Consider the following 26,249-nt stretch of genomic DNA (forward strand, 5'->3'; position numbering starts at 1 on the left):
TATTGATCATAAACTCAAGGACATTACATCATAGTCAAGAGTGGATAAGATAGCTAGCCAACTTGGTCCATCGCGATCCTCAATTTAGGGTATGTTCAATTCAAAAATCAAATTCCTATTCTAGATAAACCGAAACACATAATTTCCCATAGCCCAGTTTCTACTAAACTATAAATCTAAATATATGAAACCTCCCTGGCTGAAACTAATAAACAAGATTAAGAAGAATTGGACTCCTAACATGTTTCTCTCCATCAGTCCAAGTTATGCTGCCATGGACATATCCTAGAGCTTCTGTTGGAGTAAAATCAACTCTATAAGTGGCCTTTTTCGAATTCGAAAAATCCAGAACGTCAGGATCCACTCTCACTTTAACCCCTCGTGGAGATTCAATATGAATTTTATATATTTTTCGGTCCTCTTTTCCACCTTTGAAGGTGACTGTTCGATAAACAGACATTGGTCTATTCATCATTCTAACTCCAATGGAAGGATAATTCAAATTGTATGGAGCAACAGGTGGAAGTCTGCACACTAAAGGCTTCCCAATAAGCAATTGTAGCTGAGCTTCAGTTGCACCATAAGAGCACAAGAAATCAGCAATGTCTTCAATGTCAAAGTCATACACTAAGCCCGGATTAACAGCGTGATCGGGATACAAGTGCCCAGATCCAAAGTCCAAGGGAGTTGCTTCATTTGAACCGGACTGAATAAAATGGCCAGTGTTATCCTTGGTTCTAACTGCATAAGAAATAGATGAAATTTTGTTTGTTTTTTAACATATATACTCAAAAGAAAAAACAGAATCAAACTATTTATGCCACATTTATGCACCACTTTCCAACATTTGTACCCCATTTATGTATCACTTTGTGGACCTCTAGCATTTCTGAAATATCAAATTTAACCTGTTGTCATCAATGCAGACTTTATTTCTGCAGGACTCCATCTTTTGTTATGAGCTTTTACAACTGCTGCAACCCCAGATGCATGAGAGCAAGCCATTGAAGTACCCGAGTCCATACGAAATGAAAGTGCATCAGCTCTTTGATTTTCACTTGGTGGCCATGCTGCCAAAACATTGACTCCTGGTGCAGTGATGTCAGGCTGCATCCACATGAGCAACAAATCACAAGCTTGTACCAACAAATTTGCAACCCGGCCACATGAGCCATTGTTATGAAATTAATTTAATGGTTTTGATAAACAAGTAACACGCTTACTTTGATGATGTCAGGCATTATAGAATTAGGTCCTCTTGACGAAAAGATTGCGATATTTGGTGCACGTTTTGTACCAAGAACTTCTCGATTGTGCAAGAGACTTGCAGTTGGATGACTGAAAATGTAAAACACTCGGTCAAAATTAAACATAGAATCAAACTAGTGATTATAGATGAAAAAAACACCACCCAAGTATGAACATGAAATGCTAACCTTGTCGAATTCATATAAGTAAAAAGTCTTCGTCCTTCACCATGACTTATTACCGAAGTAGGGACCGCAAAAGAAATCAACAAGTCTAAACTATCAAATTGATTGATGAGGATCATTCCAATAGCTCCACTTTCTTTTAAGACATTTGATTTCTCCAGTACATCATCAGTGTTTTTAGCCATGGCACAAACCACAATCTTTCCGCTTACAAGAAGATCATGGATTGTATTACTTCTACAAAAACTGTAAATAGTACAATTTAAAATTAATTATTAAAGTTACTAGATGTGCAGAATTAAATGGATTGCATGCTAAAATTAAATTAATTAATACTCTACTTTGCAGAATCCTTACCTTGCTTCAACAGGATCTACCCCAAAGAGTGCAGCATCACTTGCTAATACAAGTTCATGGGAGCCATTTAAATGGTTCATGTTTAATCCATAACCCTATAATTCATTATAACATCAGTTAATTACTAAGCAATTATTCCAAATACACCAATATAAATATAAAAATTAAACTATAAATAATAAGTTTATACCTTTATTTCTTCGTTATTGCCAAGACGAACGAAAGCATAAACTTCACGATCAATTGTACTAGCAGCAACCGTGAGAACCCACGGGGCAATATTGACAACACTTCCTGGCTGCCCTAAATTTCCGGCAGAAGCCGAGACAAGAATTCCTCTTCGAAAAGCATGAAGAGATCCGATTGCAAAACAATCTTCAAAAATATTTTGAGGACTACTTGGTCCGACTGACATTGTAATAATATCAACACCATCATCAATGGCGTCGTCGAAAGCTTTAAGAATATCAGAACAACTACACTGATGATGCCAACAAGTTTTGTAAACGGCTATGCGAGCTTGAGGAGCTCCACCTCGAAGAGTATGGTTACTCAGTCCTGAAATGTTAACCCTTATTTCTGAACCCACAGCTATTGAAGCTGTGTGAGTACCATGCCCAAAATCATCTCTAGAAGATGATATACCAGACCCAAGAGAACTATTACCAAAGTCATGCTTATATCCTTGGTAGTAATAACGAGCACCGATTATTTTCCTACAACACCAAATATATATACTAATAACCATTAGTGTACTGAAAAAATAAATTAAATTTTGTTCTTGTTGATTAAAAGTACTAATCTTTTAATTAGATAAGCACAAACTGTTTACTTAATCTTAATTTGCAATATTTATCCACCTGTTACAATTAGCTTTCGTAAAGTGTTGTCCAGTAACACATTCTCCTTTCCAACGCTTTGGCACAGGCCTTAATCCTTCATCACTAAAGCTCTTTGACTCGGGCCAAACACCTACCAATTAAAACAACAATCAATAAAAGAACGCAAAAAAAAATCTGGAGAAATGCTAGCTACATTTTTTTTTTCCACATTCTCCTTCTATCATATTTCTTCTCCTAATTTTATGATCGGAAATATTCATTATCTTGACCACATTGTAAAATTAATGGACTAAATAAAAAATCATTTAGTCATCTAACATTTATCAAATAAATAAACGGCTTTTAGATTCGTCTATTTATTTGATAAATGTTAGATGACTGAACGATTTTTGATTTGGTTGATTTTTTTACAAATATATATGATTTTTATAAGGTGTTCTAAAAAAAACGGTTTAGATCATTAAATTAAACCGCAGATCAGAAAGGACAAGAGAGAATATATATATATAAGGAGAAAGTGGAGAAAAGAATATAGCTAGCATTCCAAAAAAATCTAAAAGCATACTATATATAATATGATTTTTATTAATTTATTGAAAAAAGTTTTGACTGTCATTAATTAATAATTTGGTATCAAGAGTATAATTCATTGATATTTAATTATATGTACCTAAAAAAATAAACGAATAAAAATTGAACCTTACCAGCATCAATATGTCCAACAATCACATCATGTGTCTCGTTTTCGCTACGGCGGTAAAATTCATTTATAGTTTTGCCCCTACTCTCTGAGTCCATAAAATACCACGACCTTGTGGTATGAAGAGTATAAATCTTGCTTTCAAAAACAGAAATAGTTGAATTACTTTCTGCAAACAAAAACAAAAAAAAGTTACTCCAAAATTCAACCAACCCTTCAAAAAGTAAACAAAAACTACCTTCACATACTTCTTAAATTTTCAACTTGTTGTGGTGTAAGCAAAGCTGAGAATCCTCTAAAACTCTTAGTGTAATGGTGAACAATTGCCTTTTTGGCTCTACAATGGCTGAAAAGGGCATGCATAAATAATTCATTTAAATATATTGAATATGATTATGTATATATGTACGTATAATTCGTTTAATTAAAAACATTTACCTGCCCACGACTGAAGAAAGCAATTCATGATTATAAGTCATGACAGTTTCTGAATTTGGATACGAGTGAGACCCCATATAAACAATGTAATGCTGCAACGATAATCATTTCTTTATTAATTAGTCTTAGAATCATCACCTTAATTTAAATTTAATTCCTAAAACAAAGAAATAAACCAAAAAAATATGCATATACTGAAAATTAACTTAGAACCTTAAGATTGGATCCATGAAGTGAAGAACCAGTGGGGCTAGATCGATTAAACCCATGAGCTGAAAATATAGAAAGCGAAAAGGAAATTAAAAGAGCAATGAATTTCATCATTATTGATGAATTCATGCACTTTAATTTCACACGTTGGTAGTAAAATGAATGAAAACTAATTTAAAAAATGACACCCCTTATATAGACTCATGCAGCCTCTTCTTTTAAGAATTTAATTGGAATATTCTGATTGTTTATTAATTCAGATATACATAAAATGAATGTTCTTAATTAGATTAAAAGAAAAAAGAACTTCAAATTTTCAATAGATAAATCCAATCGTTTTCTTCATTTGCATTGATAATAACGATCAACTTCAGTAAACTATAGGTCCTTGCCCAATCAACCTCTATATGGTCTGGCCTTATCTTTGAGAGGTGATGTTATATACATCTTAAAACTTGTTCTAGATATCCATGATTTAAAAGAAATTAAGATAAAATTCTATATTTTCGATAAATTAAGATAAACTAGCTTGTTTTTTAAATAGTAAGTGCTCTTGTTCTGGATGATTAACTAGCTGTTAGTCGATCGTTACTGTTTAGTTCAATCTCTCTTTTGTGGATTGCCAAAAAAAATCTCTTTTGTGGGAGGAGGTCTTTAGTTTAAATTAATCTCATGGATAATTAGTTGTTGATTAATAAATAAAAACTAATTATTAGTCTAATAGCATTTCTCTCTCCAATGTTAAATGACAAAATATTTAAGAGCTGGAAACTTGTGGCAATATTTTTGGTTTTTTTGTATTTTCTTTAAACTTGATATTTCTCAAAAATGTGTGTTGTAGAAACTAGCAGTACAGGGCAACTTTTGGGTGAATAGAAAATTTTGCATTTTTTAGGATTGTGGAGTGGCATCACTTTAGGCCCAGGCTCTTCCGGCCACTTTAAATTACTGAGTTGACCATTATATTTTTAAATTTCAATTTTATCCTTAAAATAAAAAAATTCACTTTTATTCGTCGGTCATTCGACACTTGTCTATCGAAATATTTGTGATTATTCGGCACCTAACTGCCGAACATTCGCGGAGTTTTCTGTAAGTAACTACCGAATGTAAATGAAAAAGTCATACTGCCGAACATTTTTATTATATTCGACTGTAAGCTGCCGAACTCTTTAGTATATTTTGATGGCATAATACTGAATGAGTCTGAATGATTCTATAATTTTTTGCAGGAAATAGTAAAATAGGAAAAATTTGTCCAATATATGTCAGGATGGTCAACTCAGCAATTGAGAGTAGTCAGAATAGCCTCTGCCATCACTTTAATATTTTGGACGAGTTGGGCCCTCTCGTTTTTTTAATTGGTTGGGCTGCTCTTTTCTCTAATGATAGGAATTTGGGCTGAGTTAGCTGGGACCAGCTCGGCCCAGCCTGATTTACACTTTTTTTTTTTGTTGTGTTTTTACTTTTTAGACTTTGCCGATTAAAGTTTTATTGGAAATTAAATTTATTTTGAACTTTTATTTAACTAAGCTAAAGATAATTCAAGTAATCCTTTTTTTTAGCTGGGGGAGGAAAATTCATACTTGAGACCTTTTCAAACTAACCTCTCGGCACATGCTTATACGCATGTTAATATATATTTTCTAGTGCGTATATATTGGCATTGAAAACATGTCTTTTTATGACAAAATCATACAAATGTGGCTTATCTTTTTCACGAAAATTCTTTTTTGATATTGTGATCACATTTATATGAAGACCATATTAAAGTAAGAATGAAATGCGCAATAGGACCCTTTAAGATGGAAATAAGAGCAATATATCTGAAAAATTATACATAAGTGAGATATTGAAAGAAACTAATATCAGGTACTTAAATTGGTCTTTTATTTTATATATATATATATTTATACATAGAATTTGCCAGTAATTCAGTAATATATTTGAAGTAATTTCAATATCTTTTGTTTGCTAGTTGATGATTTTAATTGCTATATTAATTTAGTTTTTAAATTAATTATTGAATTTATATCGATGTAAAATGGTAATTGACATTTTCTATGTTAAGAAGCAAAAGAAAAATCATGTTAACAAGAAGAAGAAATGACAAAACAGGAAAAAAGATAGTTTTCTCAATAATGATATAGATTTATTTATTTTTTTTTTTTGGTGTAAAAGTAAAGATAAAGATTAAGAAGAAGAAAATTATGGTAAAAGGAAAACGAAAAAGTGAAAATGGAGTTTATTTATTTTTTAAGTTATTGAATGTGCTGCATTTAGATCTGAACATGTCATATCTAAGCATATTTGTGTTATGTGAAATTATTTTTAAATACAGTTATTGAGACATTTCAGTTAAAAGAGATGTTGAATTGTTTCACTATACACGTAAGTTTGATCCCCCTCTTCTTAATAATAAAAAGATTATTTTTGAACTCAAACTTGACTCAAACACTCCTTTACATGTCAAATCAAATTGAGTTTCCAAAATGGATATAACGGACTTATAACATTAATTTGTTTACAAGAGATTATTAACTAAATTTTTGGTGCTGCTTGTATCCTATTAATGGATTATGTAAAGACTAAGGAGGCAATAAAGATTTAGCTATAAAATATTGCACGTCCTTTTTACCAAAAATAAATTTGCATGTTCTTTTTCCCAAAAACAAAATTTGCATGTTTTTTTTACCAAAAACAAAATTTGCATGTTTTACTAACAGTCCCACGGAGACAAAGCACACGCACACAGCAACACGTTATTGGGTTCCTCACGCTGTGACCCACATAGACCAGTCGAAGTGTTTTCACTGAATTTATCTTCAGCTGGAAAAACCTCCAAACTCCTTATGAGACATAACCAGTAGGAACCTGCCACGTAATATAAGTAAAATATATTTCTATAGCAATCATGGTGTGGTCAATGACTTTTCATGATAGCTTTCACTTCCTAATTCGCCCTATTCATTGTGTTAAGTGTAGTAACGGATGCACCCGATTCAGATTGACTGATCAGCTAACACGTGGGCAGTCTCATTTGCAAGTAGTGAACAAGTGATATAACTTCCGTCTGTTTCTCTCAACTCTCTCAGCCTTCTCCTCTCTTTAACATCTCTTTCTTTCTCTTTGTGTGTCAAGGGCGGCTTCATTTGGTTTCACACTATGGCTGGGAGGAAGAGGAAGCTGAAATCGTAAGATTTGATTTTTGTTCATTAACATTTTGTAATTTGGATATTTTGTTATTATTGTTTTTCATTTTGGCTTCAGGAAATGAGTTAAGGATTTGAGGAATTGGATCAGTTTGGGGTTTGTGATTGAATACCCAATGGGTTTTTAGTCAGGAATAAGCTTTAATTGTTGGGAATTGAAGTCAATTATGAGAAGTTAGATGGGTTTTTGAGAAAGAGTTGTTATCTGTGGCTAAAGAGTGAGGAATTGGATTAGGTTGGGGTTTTTGTTGAATACGCAATGTGTCTTTGTCAGGAATAAGCTTTAATTGTTGATAATTGAAGTCAATTATGAAAATTTAGATGGGATTTTGAAAAAACAGTTTTTATCTGTGGATAAAGAGTGAGGAGTTGGATCAGTTTAGGGTTTTGATTGAATATCCAATTGGTTTATCAGTGAGGAATAGCTTTCATTGTTGAGAATTGTTGAAGTCAATTATAAAAATTTAGATGGGTTTTTGGTGGGTATTATAAATTATCTCCTTTTGGTATAACCGTATAAGTGTATTATGTCTTAGATTCATAATTTGCTTATTTGCATAACTTGCTTAAACACAAATACCAATATGATCCTGTACATTAATAATGAAAAAAAGCATTATGATAGTTTGATCATTGACTAGTTAGAATATAGTTGTGCTTTATGATATTTGCCTGTGAGATTCTTCTAATTGATCTCAACTATGATTTTCTGTGGGTTTTGCTGTTACATGGTAACAAATTTGAATTAGCAATAGAAAGCACCTTCAAATACAAAATGATGTTCATGGGTTCCAAGCTGTCTTATACTACACGTTTTTAACATTTCCTTTTTGCAATTTATTATGGCATTTTCATCTCAATGGGTTTCATTTGATGTTCAGTATTAGAACTAATCAGTATTTTATGATGTATAGGTTAGCTGAAACAATCACAAACAGTAAAAGAAGAGTAAGCAAGGAGAAGAATGAGAAATTGGAGCTACAAACTTGGTCAGACCTTCCTACAGAACTTTTGGAACTCATCATGTATCGTTTAAGTCTAAAGGATAATATTTGTGTGTCTGTTGTATGCAAGAGATGGCACTCAACTGCCATTTCTGTGCGGGTGGTTAACCAATCACCATTGCTTATGTACTTTCCAAAATTTGGTGACTTGTACGAATTCTATGATCCATCACAGCGCAAAATCCACTCCTTGGAGTTACCTGAGCTGAATGGGTCCAGGGTCTGCTACACTAAAGATGGTTGGTTGTTGCTATATAGACCCAGATCTCACCGTGTGTTCTTCTTTAATCCTTTTACTCGGCAAGTGATCAAGGTACCAAGATTCGAGTTGACTTATCAGATAGTTGCTTTCTCTTGTGCACCAACTTCTTCTAGCTGCATACTTTTTACGGTAAAACACATCAGTCCGACAATTGTTGCCATTAGCACTTGTCATCCTGGGGCAACAGAGTGGACTACTGTTAATTTCCAAAACCGTTTGCCCTTTGTTAGTAGCATTTGGAACAAGCTTGTTTTCTGCAATGGGCTGTTTTATTGTCTAAGCCTCACCGGTTGGCTAGGAGTTTTCAACCCACATGAACATACTTGGAGTGTTCTTGCTGTTCCTCCACCCAAATGCCCCGAAAACTTTTTTGCTAAAAATTGGTGGAAGGGCAAGTTTATGACTGAGCATAAAGGAGACATATTAGTTATATATACATGTTCTAGTGAAAATCCAATTATATTTAAGCTGGATCAGACAAACATGGTATGGGAAGAAATGAAAACCCTTGATGGTGTGACACTCTTTGCTAGTTTCTTGACATCTCATTCAAGAACTGACCTCCCTGGAATAATGAGAAACAGTGTCTACTTCTCTAAAGTTCGTTTCTATGGAAGGTGTTGCATTTCATACTCTCTTGATGATTGTAGATACCATCCTCGTAAGCAGTGTCATGATTGGGGAGAGCAAGATCCTTTTAAAAACATTTGGATTGAACCACCTCAAGGCTTCTCAACCTTCACTTGATTAAAGTTCCAGTGAAGCAATTTAGTCTGTACCAAATTTATTGGATGTTGTCCTATAGATGGTTCATGTGTAACAAGTTGCTTATGGGGTCAATTATACTCCTTAAAGAACTCATTCCCTTCTGAACTTATGTTTCTTTTTTTATATGTAAGTCATCTATCATCCACATAAACGTTGCCAGCAGTATGTACAAATGCTTCATGTTCTAAGATCTTATAGTTTATCCGATCTCAATGTTTTAAGGCTTTTAGAGCAAGTATGCTGCAGAGAATCCATTTATCCAACGAAAAAGGATTTTAACTTCCAATTTTTTTGCTATGTTTAGAATGCAATTACACTAGATCAAGTGCAAGATGCTAATATCTCTAGACTATGGAGCTATAAACAAGACTGGCTTCCCAGAGAACTTTTCACTCTCAATAGGATGTCTATGGAATTAGAATCCAGTCCTTCGAGAAGGGAGTTGGCCACCAACATTCCTAACTTCTAAAGTTTATACAAAGATATATAAAAGTATATGGGACTGTTTAGTCTGGTTTTGTACCAGCTCATGTGTGGGAAATATACATGAAAAAGTTTGTGTACACCAGGAAGTTTGTGAGGTGACAAGAAGCAAAGAGTTTATGACTTGGAGAAATAAAGGATCTAAATGTGGGGACCCTCTGGAAGATTAGTTGCACCCTTATCATTCCATGGTGCACCCCTTTGCTTATTCTGGAATTTACAAAAATCTTCAATGTAGATTTTCCACTTATGGCTTTTGAGGCCGTACCTCTAACATCACTGCACTATACGCCCACCTTCAATCAGCATTCACTCTCATTCTCTCTTTGAGATTCAGGCCATTAGACCAAACGGCCATGCATTATACTTTCCCCCCTAGAATTCTCCTTATTATAGGTGGCAAAAGCATCTTTCCAAGTTTTTAGGGTTAACCCAAATAGTAAGAGAGGATTAAAAAATGGATTAAGATTGGAATAAGTTATGGTAAAAAACACGTTAGGATTATAATAAGTTAGGGCGGGAAACATATTAGGATTAGAATAGTTCAAGGATTATGTAACCAAATAAAAAATTGACCCTTCCTTCATCTCTACTAATCTTCATATTGATTTTTTACATTGTCTTTTGGGTCCTAGAACATTTTGCCCTTTCGAAAGCAATCTTTTACCAAGTAATTAAATTTGTAGGAATTGAAATTCAAAATAATTAAATATGAGAAAAATCTGGTGAACTAACAAGTGAACTGGGATTGGTTCTGTGCAATGCAACTTGACTGAACTTGAATTCACAGCTTCTTGATTAACGTGAAACAGAATTTGAGCCAATATCAATTCCATAATTTAATCAAACTTAATTTAGTTTAGGAAAATTACACGTGGATCTGTTCCCAGTAATTCTCCCCTTCACATGAACCAGCTACATTTGATTTGAATTTAATGAACAGCACAGTTCCAAATCTCTACATTCCTCACAGGTCCAAAGTAGTGATTGTCAAGCCCGGACACTGTCTTCTTCCCTTTCTCAGCAGCAGGAGGCAAAACTCACTAATTAATAAGGGTTATAGCGACTGCGGCCACGACTGCTCTCATTGTTGCGCCTTCCACCACTTGAGCTGCCACCACCACCACTTCTTCCACCTCGGTTCTGCTGTGGCGGAGGGGGGTGTGGTTGTACTCCGGGCTGTTGCCTAAAGAAAGAAATGCAGAAGTTCAGCTTCAGTTGTAGAGTAGATATGCACTAGAAGAAACAGAGAGAGTAAAACTTCATATGCAAGAGGACCATAAATGTGCAGGTTGCATTGAGGATTTATGAATTTAAAATGACAGATAATTGAAAGTCATTGTAATGAAGGTACAATTAGCATTTCAAACGGGTAAAAAGTGGTTTGTTTGATAAGACAATAAACACAAGACAGATCGGTACAAGCCTGCAAATTGTCTAATGACACAATAAATGAGGGGAATAAGTTACGAACCGACAAATTCCAAACAAAAAAAATGATACTTACAGGACATATCCAATCCTTCCATCAGGCAAAAGCATAGGCATCATTGCCATGCCAGCAGGAGTTGGTCCCCTACCATAGATCAGTGGCTACAAGAAATTGGCAACTATATCAGCAAAAATATCAAGGGACGAACTAAAAGCAGAAAGTTCGATATAAATCAAGTATCTACAATCTACATAGGAAACCTCCTCTAGAAGTTAAATAAACAATTTTTCCTTCCTTCAAGTTTATGCCTAACTGGAGAGGCATGTAGTTTTAATGATTGGGTTGTGTTGGGGACGCATGCCCTTTAACAAAACAACTAAAAATCCTGTTTGTGAATACAAGGTTGGTAACACTGGGACCACTTCCAGCCAGTTCGAGGAATAAGGCACTCCATCTGGACCCATATTTGTCTATTGCATGCAATGATAAAATTACAATTTAAATCTTACTTGTGCAAAGCCTTGACCACCATATCCAGCACCTAAGCCACCATATGGACCCCCTACCATGCCATAACCAAGACGTGGTGGGTAGGTTGGAAGTAAGGTTGACTTCTGTTGATTTGACGCTCCAGAAGACTTCTGATCTGCTTGTGGCTTTGCAAGTGAACAGTCCAAAACTTGACCTATGAAACAGAGAAGATTATGAATTAAGATTCTCCTGGAAACGGGTTAACTATTGAGGAGAGAAGTTGAGCTACAAAGTGCGTTAGAAAATTACCACCAATTTCATATTTTTCGGTGTTCTTCAATGCCTTCATGGCACATGACCTTTCCGCAAAGTGCACAAAACCAAATCTGCTCTTTTCCTGTCCTGCTTTTGCAGGAGGGAGAACCACCTTTGTGATCTTCCCATGACGTTCAAACAGCTCCCTCAGATGATCCTGAGTAATGTCTTTCGGTAAATTCTTTACATAAACTGCCTTAACCTGAATCAATCAAAATTAAGATGTCATGACTCAAACAACATCCACAAGTGCAAGTAACAATGCAAAGAGCAAACAATTACACAGTCGTAATGCCACACATGGAAGTCATAGTTATAATGTGGTGGAGATCATCGGATGGAGAATTCAGAAACCAAAAAAAATATTATGAGTGCAAAACTATTTCCATTTTCAAACTGTAGAGGAGTGTCAATAACTGTAATTTATGACCAACTAATGCCCATTCTTTTCTAGTTGAATGCTCATTCACATCTACGAGTTAGCTAAATATTCTCCATTCTATTTCAAATAAAATAAACCACCATCAGTTTCACCCCCTATGCACCTATGTAACAAAGATCCAAGCACACAGGCATGCAACAAGACAACCACCAACAGAAAGGAAAAAGACAAATGCCAAAACATTAGTACATAATAACTAACCTGAGAAGCAGCAGAGGATTCTGTGTTTTTAGGATCAGCCCAACTCACAGTTGGAGCATTGTTGTCGAGCTTAAACTTGGGGGTTGACATCTTCTGCCTTGAGTATTCTGCACATGCATGATTATAATACTCAATGAAAGCAAATCCACGATTCCGACTGGAGTTCTGTGGGTCCTGTATCAATAAGACACAACCAACAAAAGAACTAGATCAAGATACAATGAAAAACCAACATTTAGCAAAATTGTGGAGTTGGAAGAGACAAAAACAGGGGTTAACTAAAATCAAATATAATAACATAAATAAGCTCAATAAAAGATCATAGAGTATATCTTAAACCTTCAACAGTTCCACAGAAATGACTCCTGGACCAATATCTGTTACAGCCTTCTTCATATCTTGCTCTCCCCAATTTCTGGGAACATTTCCAATGAACAACCTATGCTTTGCTTGAGATGTTGAACACTTGATCTTTTTTCCCTGGAGAAGGGAGCCAAAAGAAAGTTAAGGCTACAAGAAATTAAAACCTCAATAATCCAGAAAACTTAAGGAGAACTTAAATAGGATCTAAGTAATAAATCTCAAAAGGAAAGGCATGAATGAATGTGGATGCACAAGTTAGCAGCAGCACAACCCTGAATTGATAAGTTACAATAGCAATTATTAGGGAAGAGAGTTCACAAAAAGTGAGTTGAGATCACCTTTAATTCAGAATTATTCAGTTCCTCGATGGCCTTAGAAGCCAATTCCTTGTTTCTGAAGGTTACAAAAGCATAACCTTTGGCCTCACCCGAATCTTTTCCCTTCATTATTCTAACCTATTCACAGCAAATATAGATTTTATCAGCCTAAATATAGAAGCAGCAGGCAGGGAGCTTTACAATCAACAGTATAACTTACCTCAGTCACTTCTCCAATAGATTCACAAAAGCCCTTCAAATCCTCTTCAGATGCATCATGAGGAATGCCGCCGAGATACACCTCTGACCCATGCGAAGGGCGTGCAAGAAGCTCCGCATGTTTCTTTTTCTCCTCTTCCTCCTCTGCCTCAGAAACTTTCATCTCTTCATCATCATCTCCGCTTTTTTGTCCATTAGATTTTGTAGCAGCTCCCTTGTTTTCTTCCTCCTCCTCAACCTCCTCTTCTGGATCTTCTTCCTCCTCTTCCTCTTCTTCTTCTTCTTCCACCTCTTCCACTTCCTCCTCTTCCTCTACTTCTTCATACTCGACCTCTTCTTCTATTGTTTCCTCAGGTTCATTGTCTCCATCAAGGTCCACCCGCTCTTCAGATTCTACAGGCCTTTCAGGTGCATCTCCAGCAGCATTCGCCCTTGTTTTCGGCATCTTATATATCTAGAAAAAAAAGCTTGCAAGGCAACTGTGAAGAAAGCACAGTAGCCAGAAGCATTCACAGAAGAAAGAATACAGATATGGAAAGGTGGAAACAACATGAGAGGCCGAACGAAGTTGCAGAGTAAGAATTTTGAATGAATCTGTGCCATGAGGTGTGGATTCAAGGACTTGCAAAGTCAATGATTTTCAATTAAGGGGTCATCATATCGTAAAAAATAGTAATAGATTACACACAGAAAAGAGAAGAATTCTGCATGATTATCAAGAGGGTGATGATGCTCAGCAGGCGAAATAAACAATGAAGCAGCGAATTTCTCGAATATTTAGATATCGAAAGTAAATGGATGGTGTAATTGTTTAACTATCTATCTGGAGAATTTCATTCGCAAAGAGGGAAAAAAGAAAAGGAAAAAACATGAATAAGAAATCATACTATATGTTGGAAATCAAAGAAACAATAACATATTTGTACTGCACAGCTGAAAAGGTAAATTCATGGTTTCCTAACAGCTTACTCTTTTGGGATAATTTTTGAATCCCAAGAGGCTGATATATGACAAAAAGATTAACAACGCCTACACATTGAAATTGCAATTATTTGAAATAAAGAAAGATTACATTGATTATTGGAAAATCAAAAAATAATGGGGTGAAACTCAATTCTGTCGAATTAAAACAACTAAATGCCTCAAGCTCTAAAATTTGTAAATAATACTCACAAATCTATCTAGAACTAACCTAAAAGTGATTTAATTTCCCTAAAACTAGAGAACTTATTAAACATTTAGCTGGTTTTTCTCGGAAAATTTTTCCTCCAAACTTTCTTGAACAAAATGTTGCACTAGCACCATTTCCACATAAAAATAATACTACCCAAGTACCTATAAATAAATTACATTTGTGTATAATCCAAATTAGGAAACGTAAAAGAAATACGAGTATTTCTACGAGAAGAAGCAAAAACAAAATATTGAGAACAATAATCCAATGAAACCATGTTAAATTTCATAGAAGGGAAGTACCTGAGTCGGTGCTGGAAACAATTTGTACGACCTCGGAACCCTAAATCGGTGCTCGTAGCTTACTAGCTCGAACCCAACCACGAAAACTCGAAAAGGAATCGCTTTTGAGTTTTGAGTGTCGTTTTGCGAATTTCGGACATAGCAAGGGCTTGTAATCTCTGATTCTGGATCGTAAGTCAGGGCTTAGGCCCACCATCTCATACACATGGACGACAGATGGCCCATTGGGCTAAGTTCGTCCAGCCCAAAGCTCAGCTCATCTTGGCTCATATTAGTAATTCTTTGTTTCTAATTTAAGTCGTTTCTAAGGAGTTCATAGTAAAACTCAAGAATACATTGTATAACCCTTATATTGTAGGAAAATACTTACATACTTCCATATTGTAGTGATGTGACATCCCTTGAAGAAAGAGATAGAGACAAAAGAGAGAGAGAGAGAGAGAGAGAGAGAGAGAGAGAGAGAGAGAAAGAGAGAGAGAGAAGAGATGTCATGTGGTATCACATGAAGGGATAAATAAGTTATTTTCTATATTGTAAACTATAATACACAACTTAATTTAGAAATTAAAATTTTCCAAAGATAAAGGAAAACAATATTCATGGAATATGTTGAAAATCCTCACCAATTTTCCAAAGATAAAGGAAAACAATATACATTTTCATTCTTTATAATTGTGACAAACGTGGTTTGAATTTGAATTTGTATTAGAAGTGATGACGAAAATCAGCTTCTTTTAATCCTCATTGGTCTAGCCACAAAGCTAAATCGTGTGGTATGAACTGACATTCTACAACATAGCAATGGGGAATAAAAGAACAACCCAAAATTTACAATGGACCATAAGAAAACCATAGTAAAATTTCCATGTCTAAAACCTTCAAAAAAGCCATAAGAAACTTAAAGCATTGTAGTTTCTGCAGAACATTACAAGCCTTAGAACCTTTGAACCTTTGAACAGAAACATATATGGCACAAAAGTCTAACACGACTGAATTCTTTTCCATCAAAAGTTGTCAAAGATGGAAATGACAGAAGACACAGCTAAATAGCTAATGACCAATTGAACATTACTTAGGTGCCCTTCCTAAAAAACAAGAGCTCGATTTATTGCACAACCCAGCTCCCAATTTTTGCAGTAGATTAGGCAATTTGCATTTTGAGGCATCGCCGAAAATGAAGTCAAGCAGTAATTAAGAGAAAAAATATTGAGTCTGCAAAACATGAAACAAAAATTCAACACAGCAATCTGGTGGATGATGGATTACGCGTAGGTTCAAGGACTCTGGTAAAATAGACCTTAGGTTCAATCACAAAAACGTCGATTAGTCAAGATTTTCATCACTTCACAGCTATCAATTCAAGAAATTGACAAAGACAGAATTAAAACTATATGACCAACTCCATTAACTATTATCCCCTCCGTCTTCAGAATCCCATGACCATTAGGTTGTAACTTGGAAGCACTTTCCAGTTTACAATGCAAGCTTGTTGGAACTCAGATGAACAGGTGCTTAAACTCCCCATTTGCGAGCTGACAGAGCTGATTGTAAGTATGTGTATCTGCCACCAGGGAAGAGAAAACAAAAGTCTATCGGAACAGGCAAAAGAGTATGTACAGATAGCTCAATGACTAAGCACTAACAGCACTATCAAAAAGAAACAAGTTGAACACTAACACACTACAAGATATGTGAAGGGAACATCACACACAAAAACCAAAAAAAGGGTTACATTTCACATTCCTCTATGATTTAGCTACTTCTGAATATAGTTTTTAGTGGTTTCTAATAAACACATGAATTTGAAAACAGCTTTTGGGATACTAAACTACCATGTGCATTACATAGAAGTTTCATGCAAAATAACCAGTTTGAAGAACTGGCATACTCCATGATTTAAAGTAGTTTACTTTTAAGTGTTATGTTGATACAATTTTAAGCTTCATAGTTTTTTTTAACAGTTAATTGACAGAAAATGTATCTTAGGGATCCTGAAAGCATCATTACTCATTAGACGTTAAAATAAACTGTTGCCAGGAAACTTTTGATACTTAAGAGAAAAACGAGAAGCTGAAGCCATTCTATAGGTTCAGCTTCACCCAATCACAAGCATAACAAACTTTATACATTAATAATTACATAAGCACTGTAAACAAGCATCATTAGGTAGGAATGGAAAGGAGGGGAGGAAAAGACATACCAATTGTGTCACCAAAGTTGTTCCATACGTTAGCAGTGATGGATTTGTCACTGTCAGCAATACCGATGACCTCAACAAATTTTGTAAGAGGAATTGGCGGGGAGCCCTTTACAACTAGCTGGCCTTCATCAGTAGATTTTCCAATGACAGTTCCAGCCTCAGTTCGCACAACTTGAATCACTGCCCGAACTCGCCTTCCAACATACAACCGCAGCAGCTCTGCATTGACAAAAACTGCAGGATTCGATGTATCCATGTCCTGCAAAACACATAGAAAGCTACCTTGTTTACAAGCTCTTTATAGCTGTTTGCTTGATAATAAATGAAAGCTATCAAGCTCAAACTATTTTAGGTTTAGCCAAAAGAAATAATTAAGAAAAAATACCTCTCTAATTATATGGTAGAAGAAAACCCATTATAGGGGAAGCTAAAAAATAGTTAAAACTATGTTTCAAACATGCTGTAGACTATCTCCATTTACATACATGCTATTAATGCATTTCTTGTGCACAATTTCAAAAACTTCTACACTTCAAAAGGCTTTCTGAAATTCTTAATCTTGTCACTCTAATTTAGTGAATTCTTAAAAGCACATTATCCTGGGAAAATCATAATCTAGAGAAACAGAAGGCATCCAAAATTGTATCCATGGAAAACTTAACAGAATCTTGCTAATCAAGATACCCAATTAGTCTGACAACATTACTCGATAAAGAACATCACCAACCTGGTCAAGCAAAGTTCATTACAAAGCACAACAAACTGAACGCAGGGATTGAGCACTTAAACTAAAATCTGGATCTGACTTAACTACTAAACATATTTGAAACAGAAATATAAAGGCACATTGGAAAGCATATTTGTTTGGAAAAAAAAATTAAAAGAAAAGCACATTGGAATCGGTAGCTGCGTTTGGCTGCTGAGAAACCAAAATTGGAATGACAGTATCTTTGTCTTTGGACAGTTTACCGGTAGCAGCCAAACGGTGCGTTTCGAGGTTCGAGAAACTAGGGTTTCGAAAACTTACTTGATGGTCGGAAGAGATCGCCGGAGATTGAGTCGAAAGTAGAAGTTGTTTTCGAAATGTAGAGAGAAAGAGAGGGCGGGTTCGCAGGGCGGTAAAAATGAAAATTGGGAGGGTTTCTGCGAGGGTTTTTATAGGAGCGGTTGCATCGCCACTCGCCCACACGTGTAGACTTAAATAAGGAAAATAAAATAATTTTTGTTACAAAAAAGAAAAATAAAATAATTTAGAAAAAAATAATTATTATTTTTACATGTGTGGAATTTTGAAGTCATCAGACATCAATTACAACTTTATTCTTAAAATTTTAAGACAAATGAGATTTAAATAAAAGAAACACATCTGCCACTATCATCACCACCGTCAGCGTTGTCACCTCCACTACCACTATCTCTAAACTCTAGCATTCTCGTTGCAGCCACTACCACTATCACCCTTGCTACAGTAATCACCGCCATTGCTTCCAGCGCTATTGTCGCTACCATCACCATCGAAATACTGGAACAAGGCATTAGTTATTTCTCTTGTTCTTGAATTGATTGGAATAGAAGTATGAAGTTATGACTTAATATTTTGTCATTATGAAATTATGTAGTACTATCAAATTTCTTCATCTAAACGCATGACAAGGGCTTAATTGGGTTGAAGAATGTCAAAATTGTTAAAAATGTAAACATCAATATTTCATGTTGGCTACTTTGTAAGATATCACTAGGCCGCCATCATGATTATCTAATGCAAGTGAACTTTTTGGTCGGCTTTTCCATCAAATTAGGCAAAATTGCGTGTCAATTGGGTTTTTAACTATGCATAGTTGTTATAGTTGAGACAAAAAGTTGAGTGGAGAGTGGATTACATGATTTTTTATTTTTGTTAGCCGAGAGTGAATTACATGATAAGTACTGTAATTTTTTAATTTTTAATTTTGGGAAAGCATGAAGCACCAAAATCATCCCTTCGTTTTATAAACATGATTGTGAGAAGTTTGGTCTCAAAACAAACATGATCCCAAGAAGTTTTGAAGGCTAGAAAGGTACAGAAGAAAAGAATAAGAAGTTGTGGGCCCTGAGGCCCAGGATGATAATGTTGGGTTCCATGCATATTATACAAGAGAAAACAAAAACACATCAAAGAGAACTCGGTCAGAATTGAGAAGAAATGACGTGGGGCCCATTTTTGGCACGTCTTTGATATTCCTACAAAAGGAGGAGAGAGCCGCACAAGGCCACACACGCATTGCGAGTCGAATGAATTTTTGGGTAAGCCCCTCTACTACTACACAGTACACTAGATAGCTTACGTTTACGTTCTTTTATATTCTTTTATTTTTTCATAAATTATTTTGTTTTACAACTTCTGATTGGTAATTTGGAATTCCATTGTCGACGGAGAAAGCTGCAAAGTTTGACAGAGCTTTAATTTCCTCTCTCCAATCTGTATAATTTCTGGGTCTGTTAATCAAAAGGATAGCCTTAACCCTTTAAGGGTTATTAGTTAACATCTATTTTTTTTTTCTTTTTGAAAAAAATTTAGCTTTAACCTTGAGTTTGATTTAACTAGTAGTATGTAAGAGTGTAAGATCGTTTATTGCAAAATTTTTGTTGTCTCCTAAAAATCCCTCAAACAAAAAATGAGAAGAATCATATCCAGAGTAAGAAAAAACGAATCGAGATTAAACGGTTGTAGGCTTTGATTCCATATCTGTACAAGATTTTGTTTTAATGTTCTTAATTCTTGTAGGTGTAATAAGGTACGTGTTACAAAAACAAAAAGAAAGCACGTAGCATGGAGCACAAGCATAAGTTATTGGCAACTGCAATAGGAGATTGTACCGACAGTAGAATTGACAGGTTGAGTACTCTTCCAGACGACATTGTTCATCACATTCTTTCATTCCTTGATCTTAGAGACCTCGCTCAAGTGGGCTGTGCGTCCACGAGATGCAGAGAGTTTTATCTATCAACTCCATCATTGAATTTCGATGTCAGGCACTATGAGGGTTACAAGTGGCAGTGGAGGCGATTGAAGTTGTTGAATTACTTTGATAGGTTATTGATGCAACGTGTGGATAATAAGATACAGAGCTTTCGTATTCAGTGGGTCTATGTGGGTAAGACTAGAAACCGCTTCATTGAGCAGAATTATCGAATTATCACATGGATCAAGAATGCAGTAAGGTGTAATGTTGAAGTGCTTGATCTTGAGTTGTATAAAGATGGTGAACAGTTGTATTCACATTTTCAAGAGTTCTATACAGATGGTGATGATGATGAAGAGTTCAATACAAATGATAACGGGATACCAACATTAACATTGCCATCTTGCACCTTTGTCTGTCAATCTTTAAGGTCTCTGAGGGTGGTCTTGGCAGGGAACATTTTTAAAGCGCCCTCATTTGCTTGTTGTACGAATCTCCAATGCTTGAAGTTGAAAGATTGTACTATAGATGAGGGGTTTTGCAAATCAATCTCAGGTTCCTGCAAATGCATGAAAGAATTATGTCTTGAACGTGTGAGTGGGATAACAAATATGAGCATTGAAAGCTCATCTTTGGAATCATTTTGTTTTGTGTCTGCCAATAGTTCTCGTCCCCATCAAACTGACTGCCATCTCAACATCTCATGTGAAAAACTTGAAAATTTATATATAGATTGGTATAATACTTCACCTGGCAGGGATTTGTTGAACATTTTTGTTCCAAATCTTAAATATTTGTATTGGATTGGGGATATTGGGATGAAATACCGTCACTTTGAGAAATTAATGTGTTTAGAAAAAGCTGAGATTCATGTGTATCCATGGAAAGAAGATTATGACAAAGTATTTGAGGTTCTTTGCAGCATGCCCAAGGTGAAATCTCTTATTTTAAACGGATTGACTGTGAAGGTAAAGAAACTACCCTTCATACTGTAATTCTCAACTACATTACTGTTTATTCTCGATCATAGGGTGTTTGGCTTCTCATTGTTAATATATTTCCTACTTATGATTTTTCCTTCATTTCATAAATTGCAGGCTCTGTTTAGGGAAGGCTCCATGCCAACACCAATATTAGATGGTATTTGGTACTTTGGTGTGGATATTGGGAGTTTGGAAGATGACCTTGTCCCGCCAATGGTGCATCTTCTTAGGGGAATGCCTAATCTGAATACTTTGTATGTAAGGACGTCCAAATCCCCATGCGGCTATGACCCTCCACCTAATGTAAGTAATTAAGAGCACATTTTACCATGTGATCGATGGCATCCTTCATATATTTGGCAAATTATTTTGATCGTTTTTATATTTTCAATTGGTTTGTCTGTCACTTTTTTAGGTATCCCGGTTTGATGGGATATATTGGAAATCTCAAAACCTGCCTTTTATTCATCATCTTAAGGAGGTCACAATAGAGCTTTCCGATGAGGCTGTGCATAATGAATTGGAGTTAGCATTGTATTTGCTCGAACATGCTGAGCATCTAAAGAAAATGGTCATACTTTATTCTCTCGGACAGTCAATTGCTTTATGGAGCGTATTACGCAAGATGAGTTCCTTTGGCAAAGTTGTCCTTCAACAAAGATAATGTCATAAAACAGTTGACCAAGAAAAAGATAGCAGCTAGCTGGTACAATATTTACAGACAAATTTGTTTATGTTATAATGTTGAAACGTTATCTTGATGTTGATGGATACTACATTTATATAGATTGGGAGAACACTAATATTGCTATATCTTAGTTTTTGATTGTTGAATGGGAGAACATTACTCTAGCTGTATCTTAGTTTTTGATTGTTAACGTTGTCAATAGTGCAGTTTGTAGATCTATAGTAATTGTGTTTGGTACATATATTGATTCAAATTTCTTAATGTAATTTTCAAACACTGGGTATGAAAAAGTCCTTACCCCATGTTATGTATCAGTTTTATAGTAGTGGGGTCTCAAATTGGTAATAATTGAAAGATGCTTAATTGGTTTTTGGCTTTGATGGTGTAGGGTAATTGACAAGTGTTTTCTCAAAGATTTTGGTGGTTTAATTTGGATTGGAATGCTCAAGTTTGGTTTCATATATAGGAGGTTCAAAGCTAATTTATTGAAAATTCTAGAAAGTGAGTTGGTTGGTGAACCCATGCATCAGCCTTCTCCAAACCACTGCAAAAGTTGGGACATATTACAGAGTTCTTACTAATTGGAGATTAATTAATTTCAGTACTGATAATGTCAGTACTCATCATTTAGTCTCTTTTCTAGTTTTAAAAAATGAAATATGTGGTCAAAAAACCACAATGCCTATGTATGAATTGGGTATTGTTGCACACAGATATTAGATTGTTAAAAGTTAATATTGGTACATTCGAATCTTGCCTTTATTTATTTATTTTTTGCTATTAATATTAAGCATCACTTTGGGACTATTGAACTTAATATTATGTTAATTATCATTGAAGGGTACGTAGTTGTGTTGCTCTTTGGCACTATGAATAAAGATTGAGTGTTTCTTGACCGGCTAAGTGATGAATACAAGGCTCGATTGCGTTCTTTCATTAACCATGCCTTAGAAATCTGTGAATTTGAAAGTACTGTTTAGTGTCCATGTAAAGAGTGTTGTAACCAATTTGGAGGGTTATAAACGTAACAGGATGTCTAATTTATCTGTTATGTGCTTATGAGAACATGTATGACTTAAATTAGTGCTATATTCTTTTAGTATTGCATATTTTTATTATGTAGAAAGCAATAGATCAATTGGTCGGATCCTAAGACACTGGAATTGCAAGACAAAATCAAAGGTGGTGAAGGACAAATTGAATGATTGTCGAAAGGCATGGAAGTCTAAACTGAAGAAGAATAGTATGATCCATATGTTGATATGGATGAGAGGTTTACATGTGATGATGATCGCGTAAACAAGCACCAATGGCATAAGTTAGTGGCATGGTGGGACGGGGATGACAAGGTAATTACTATTCAATTAATGGTTTGCAAACTAGTAAATTGAGTTATATTATATTTCAATGTGTTCGATCTAATACTAACCTTAAGGTATTACTTGTTCAAATAAACTAGCTAGAAACACTCAACTACCAACAAGACTAACCGTAAATAGCTGAAGTTGTGTCACACAACAGGAATCACAACCTTTGCCGAAAAAAGATATCAATGGGTGAGTTAATTGGCTGCTTTGTTTTGCATGTATAGAGTTTAGGATTTTCAAACATGCGTATGTGTTACATTAAAAAAAACAAGTCTTTTTGCTTCTATTTCGAACAATTAGCTGATTTGTATGCATGTTTTGTTTATTTTTCATCATTTTAAAGTGCTACGTTAGTATGTGAAGTATTTTATACATTAATTAGTAATAATATGTGCATGACTTTGGCTAGTGGCACCATGACTGCAACATTAATCGGACATGGCAAGATACATCTAAAACAAAATATTCTTATCAAAGATTATTGATCGAATATGTCTTCAATCAAAATGCATGGACCTTTTTTCTACTATATGACTAGTCTTTCATTTCACATTTTCATTTGTCCAAAAGATGTTAGATTGGTCATATAATATTATAGATGTCTGGATTTGTACAAATGCTCAAGTATTACTGTTTGCATTATGCTTTCAACACACACATATATATATATATATATATATAAATGAAGCAAGGCATTAGGAACAGCATTATAACTGTGTATGGTAATCTTCCATACACATATGTAGATATCCTGGTAAGTGTAGATCGACTAGTTTCAGTGTGATTTATAGATGTCCAACGAGTTATTACTTTTTTATTGTGCTCTTGTGGTATTGCATTAATCATATCAAATCCAATTGGTCAGATCCTTGCAGCTAGCGCCTGCAGGAGATATCCCGGCCACTTGAATTAATTTATGTAGCCAACTGACTTCCTCACACTTCTAAAGCAAGCGGTAAAACTAACATGTCAAACAAGCACAATACATATGGAGCTTAATGTGATGTCAACTAAGGATTGCTATGTACCGGCCTGCCTTCGAGTCCATCCACATTCTGAATCCTTTGACTGGTTAATTAGTACGTATTTTGTTTTCTGAAGTGAACGTACTTCTAATATATATTAGTATGATTAGATATTTAGATAATATATAGTAAGGTGTTTTGGCTTGACTTTGATGGCATATGGGCCGATCGAAGATCGAAGTGGCTGGACAACTATCTGTTTTGCTGAGAATTGGTATTTGGATCCCAAAGGGAAGATTATTAATATTTTGTGCTACTATTAAGGATTTTAACACTATGGATGCTTGTATAGCTAGGTTCATCGATCACAGTGGTGATCATCTTCAGATGTATTAAAAATATATTGGAATTGCCCTTAATTGGGATTTGTCAATGGGTATGCATTGAGGATTGCATATTATTTGTATGGTATAATTTAGCAATGTTGTGGGAAGCTATTTTAGGTATTAACTAGATTTTATATGAACTGGATGTTGTGTATATTTTAGGTATTTAATATGCAGTCGGTTTATCTTTTAGCAAATTACATTTAAATTAATAAAATATTTCAATATTCTATAATAGTTAATGTAAATTTTCTTTTCAGGTCAATGTCTTTTGAAATTATATCTCACTTTAGTCATTAAGCTTAATTCACTTGATGATGTTATGTATTTTAATGCATTGAAAAATAATAATTTGTCAACCAACCATAGCCCAACTGGTCCTACTCCCTAGGCCCCCCCAATACTGGACCCCCCCCCAATTAATCAATATTTTGGTGCAATCCAACTGACAGAGAAGTGCCCTGCTGTGAAACAGAGCCCCTAGCCGATGCCGGTATCGTACCGGTCCCGGTGGCCGAAATTATCGACGGTTCTGCCTACTGTAAAAGCCACCATATGGTTTCCCCATCAAATCGGGTTGGGGGGGGCTTGGAATCGGGTTTGGGAGAAGAAGATGAAGAAGAAGAAACTTAACTACAACTAAAAGCTAAAGCAAAGAAACTTAAAGAAATGCCTGAAATGAATGAGTTTTGAAAGAAAAAAGAGAGAGATTAACAGAGAGGAGGTGAAGGGAGCAAAGGCCAGAGCTTAAGCACAGTGCGAACGCACTTTATTCTTACTAATCAGACAACTATTGTGCTGCAAAAAGAAATATAGGGCTATAATACATGGAAGAAAAAGTTTATTAGAATTAATTGTCATTGTTGGAAGTAGCAATATTGCTACTATGAGACAGTAATTATTTAAATTTTAAAAATACTCTATTAAATATTATTGTTTAACAGTAGCAATTATTGTTACTATGAGATATTAATTATTTAAATTGAAAAAAATACTCTATTAAAAGTAGCAATCATTGTTATTGTGTCAATTTTCTTAATTTAAAAAGAATCTATAAAAAAAAGTATAATATGGACTTATTTGTATAAAAATATGAATTTTATTTATACAAAGTGGGTCTATTTATCATTCATTTTTTAGGTATGTATTTTTGTACAAAAAAACTCTAAAAATGAACTTTTTAGTAATTTATTTTTTAAAAAAATTATTATAATTTGATATTTAATAATAAGTTTCTAATATAATGACACTCCAAAGTCCAAAACTTAATTGGACTATTAAAAAGTTGCGCCAAAAACCAATTAATTGTAAATTAATTAAAAAACTCCAATAAGCGCAATAACCTAATAAGCGCCGACCTCTTACGGTGATCCGGGATTTTAATCTCCCCTCTGACATGAGTAGTAGATTTTAATCTCCACCTAGCTTGCACTCTGATCATGCGACAAAGGTAAACTACTAAGGAATTCGATTTTTATTTTTCTTCCGCTGCGAAATTTAATTATTCTCAAAATAATTTCTCACACACACCAACACCCACGCTTTCTATCTTTTCTCTTAATGGTTGTTTCTCAGCAGGTTTTTAAGATATTCTCAAATTTTGAGAACAGAGGCATATAAATTGAATTTTGGGTAATCCCCTCTATTGCTAATTTTTGTTGTCTCCTAAAATTGACACAATTATATTCGAAGATTAGAGATTCGTAGGCTTGGTGCTGTTGGGGTCACATGTTTCATAATTTTGCTTTCAACATTGTCCTTGATCCTTCCTTG

The 26,249-nt window shown here is 34.8% G+C and overlaps 5 protein-coding genes across 7 annotated transcripts; 2 read left to right on the top strand and 3 right to left on the bottom strand.

Moving 5' to 3' along the window:
* Positions 1–205: 205 nt before the first annotated feature.
* On the bottom strand, positions 206–3,847 carry LOC147282057 (subtilisin-like serine-protease S). Its single transcript, XM_086248165.1, has 10 exons — positions 3,771–3,847; positions 3,581–3,678; positions 3,337–3,501; positions 2,651–2,762; positions 1,981–2,506; positions 1,791–1,885; positions 1,437–1,679; positions 1,224–1,338; positions 909–1,107; positions 206–741 (listed from the first exon to the last, which is right to left on the bottom strand). The coding sequence occupies exons 1-10, from the start codon at positions 3,845–3,847 to the stop codon at positions 206–208; spliced, it is 2,166 nt and encodes a 721-aa protein (XP_086104291.1).
* Positions 3,848–7,057: 3,210 nt separating this feature from the next.
* Positions 7,058–9,507, top strand: LOC147282058 (F-box/kelch-repeat protein At1g57790-like). The gene is made up of 2 exons (XM_086247220.1): positions 7,058–7,174; positions 8,107–9,507. The coding sequence occupies exons 1-2, from the start codon at positions 7,146–7,148 to the stop codon at positions 9,203–9,205; spliced, it is 1,128 nt and encodes a 375-aa protein (XP_086103346.1). The 5' UTR covers positions 7,058–7,145; the 3' UTR covers positions 9,206–9,507.
* Positions 9,508–10,477: 970 nt separating this feature from the next.
* LOC147282059 (RNA-binding (RRM/RBD/RNP motifs) family protein) lies at positions 10,478–15,073 on the bottom strand. 3 transcript variants are annotated; one of them, XM_086249078.1, is made up of 9 exons: positions 14,946–15,073; positions 13,471–13,948; positions 13,272–13,388; positions 12,910–13,050; positions 12,571–12,744; positions 11,922–12,129; positions 11,651–11,826; positions 11,217–11,302; positions 10,478–10,895 (listed from the first exon to the last, which is right to left on the bottom strand). In XM_086249078.1, the coding sequence occupies exons 2-9, from the start codon at positions 13,912–13,914 to the stop codon at positions 10,757–10,759; spliced, it is 1,485 nt and encodes a 494-aa protein (XP_086105204.1). In that variant the 5' UTR covers positions 13,915–13,948; positions 14,946–15,073; the 3' UTR covers positions 10,478–10,756. The 3 variants fall into 3 exon arrangements, with proteins under 3 accessions (XP_086105204.1, XP_086105207.1, XP_086105206.1); XM_086249081.1 differs by having other exon boundaries at positions 13,471–13,923; positions 14,946–15,055; XM_086249080.1 differs by having other exon boundaries at positions 13,471–14,292; positions 14,946–15,055.
* A 1,094-nt stretch (positions 15,074–16,167) lies between these two features.
* LOC147282060 (replication protein A 14 kDa subunit B-like) lies at positions 16,168–18,285 on the bottom strand. The gene is made up of 3 exons (XM_086248820.1): positions 18,173–18,285; positions 17,146–17,404; positions 16,168–16,506 (listed from the first exon to the last, which is right to left on the bottom strand). The coding sequence occupies exons 2-3, from the start codon at positions 17,399–17,401 to the stop codon at positions 16,442–16,444; spliced, it is 321 nt and encodes a 106-aa protein (XP_086104946.1). The 5' UTR covers positions 17,402–17,404; positions 18,173–18,285; the 3' UTR covers positions 16,168–16,441.
* A 1,669-nt stretch (positions 18,286–19,954) lies between these two features.
* LOC147282061 (F-box/LRR-repeat protein At3g58900-like) lies at positions 19,955–21,734 on the top strand. The gene is made up of 3 exons (XM_086248166.1): positions 19,955–21,055; positions 21,185–21,328; positions 21,486–21,734. Exons 1-3 carry the CDS (start codon positions 19,955–19,957, stop codon positions 21,732–21,734), a joined length of 1,494 nt encoding a protein of 497 aa, XP_086104292.1.
* The last annotated feature ends 4,515 nt before the right edge of the window (positions 21,735–26,249 follow it).

This window comes from Dryas octopetala, chromosome 6, assembly GCF_963921425.1.
Source record: "Dryas octopetala chromosome 6, drDryOcto1.1, whole genome shotgun sequence".
Classification (NCBI taxonomy): Eukaryota; Viridiplantae; Streptophyta; class Magnoliopsida; order Rosales; family Rosaceae; genus Dryas; species Dryas octopetala.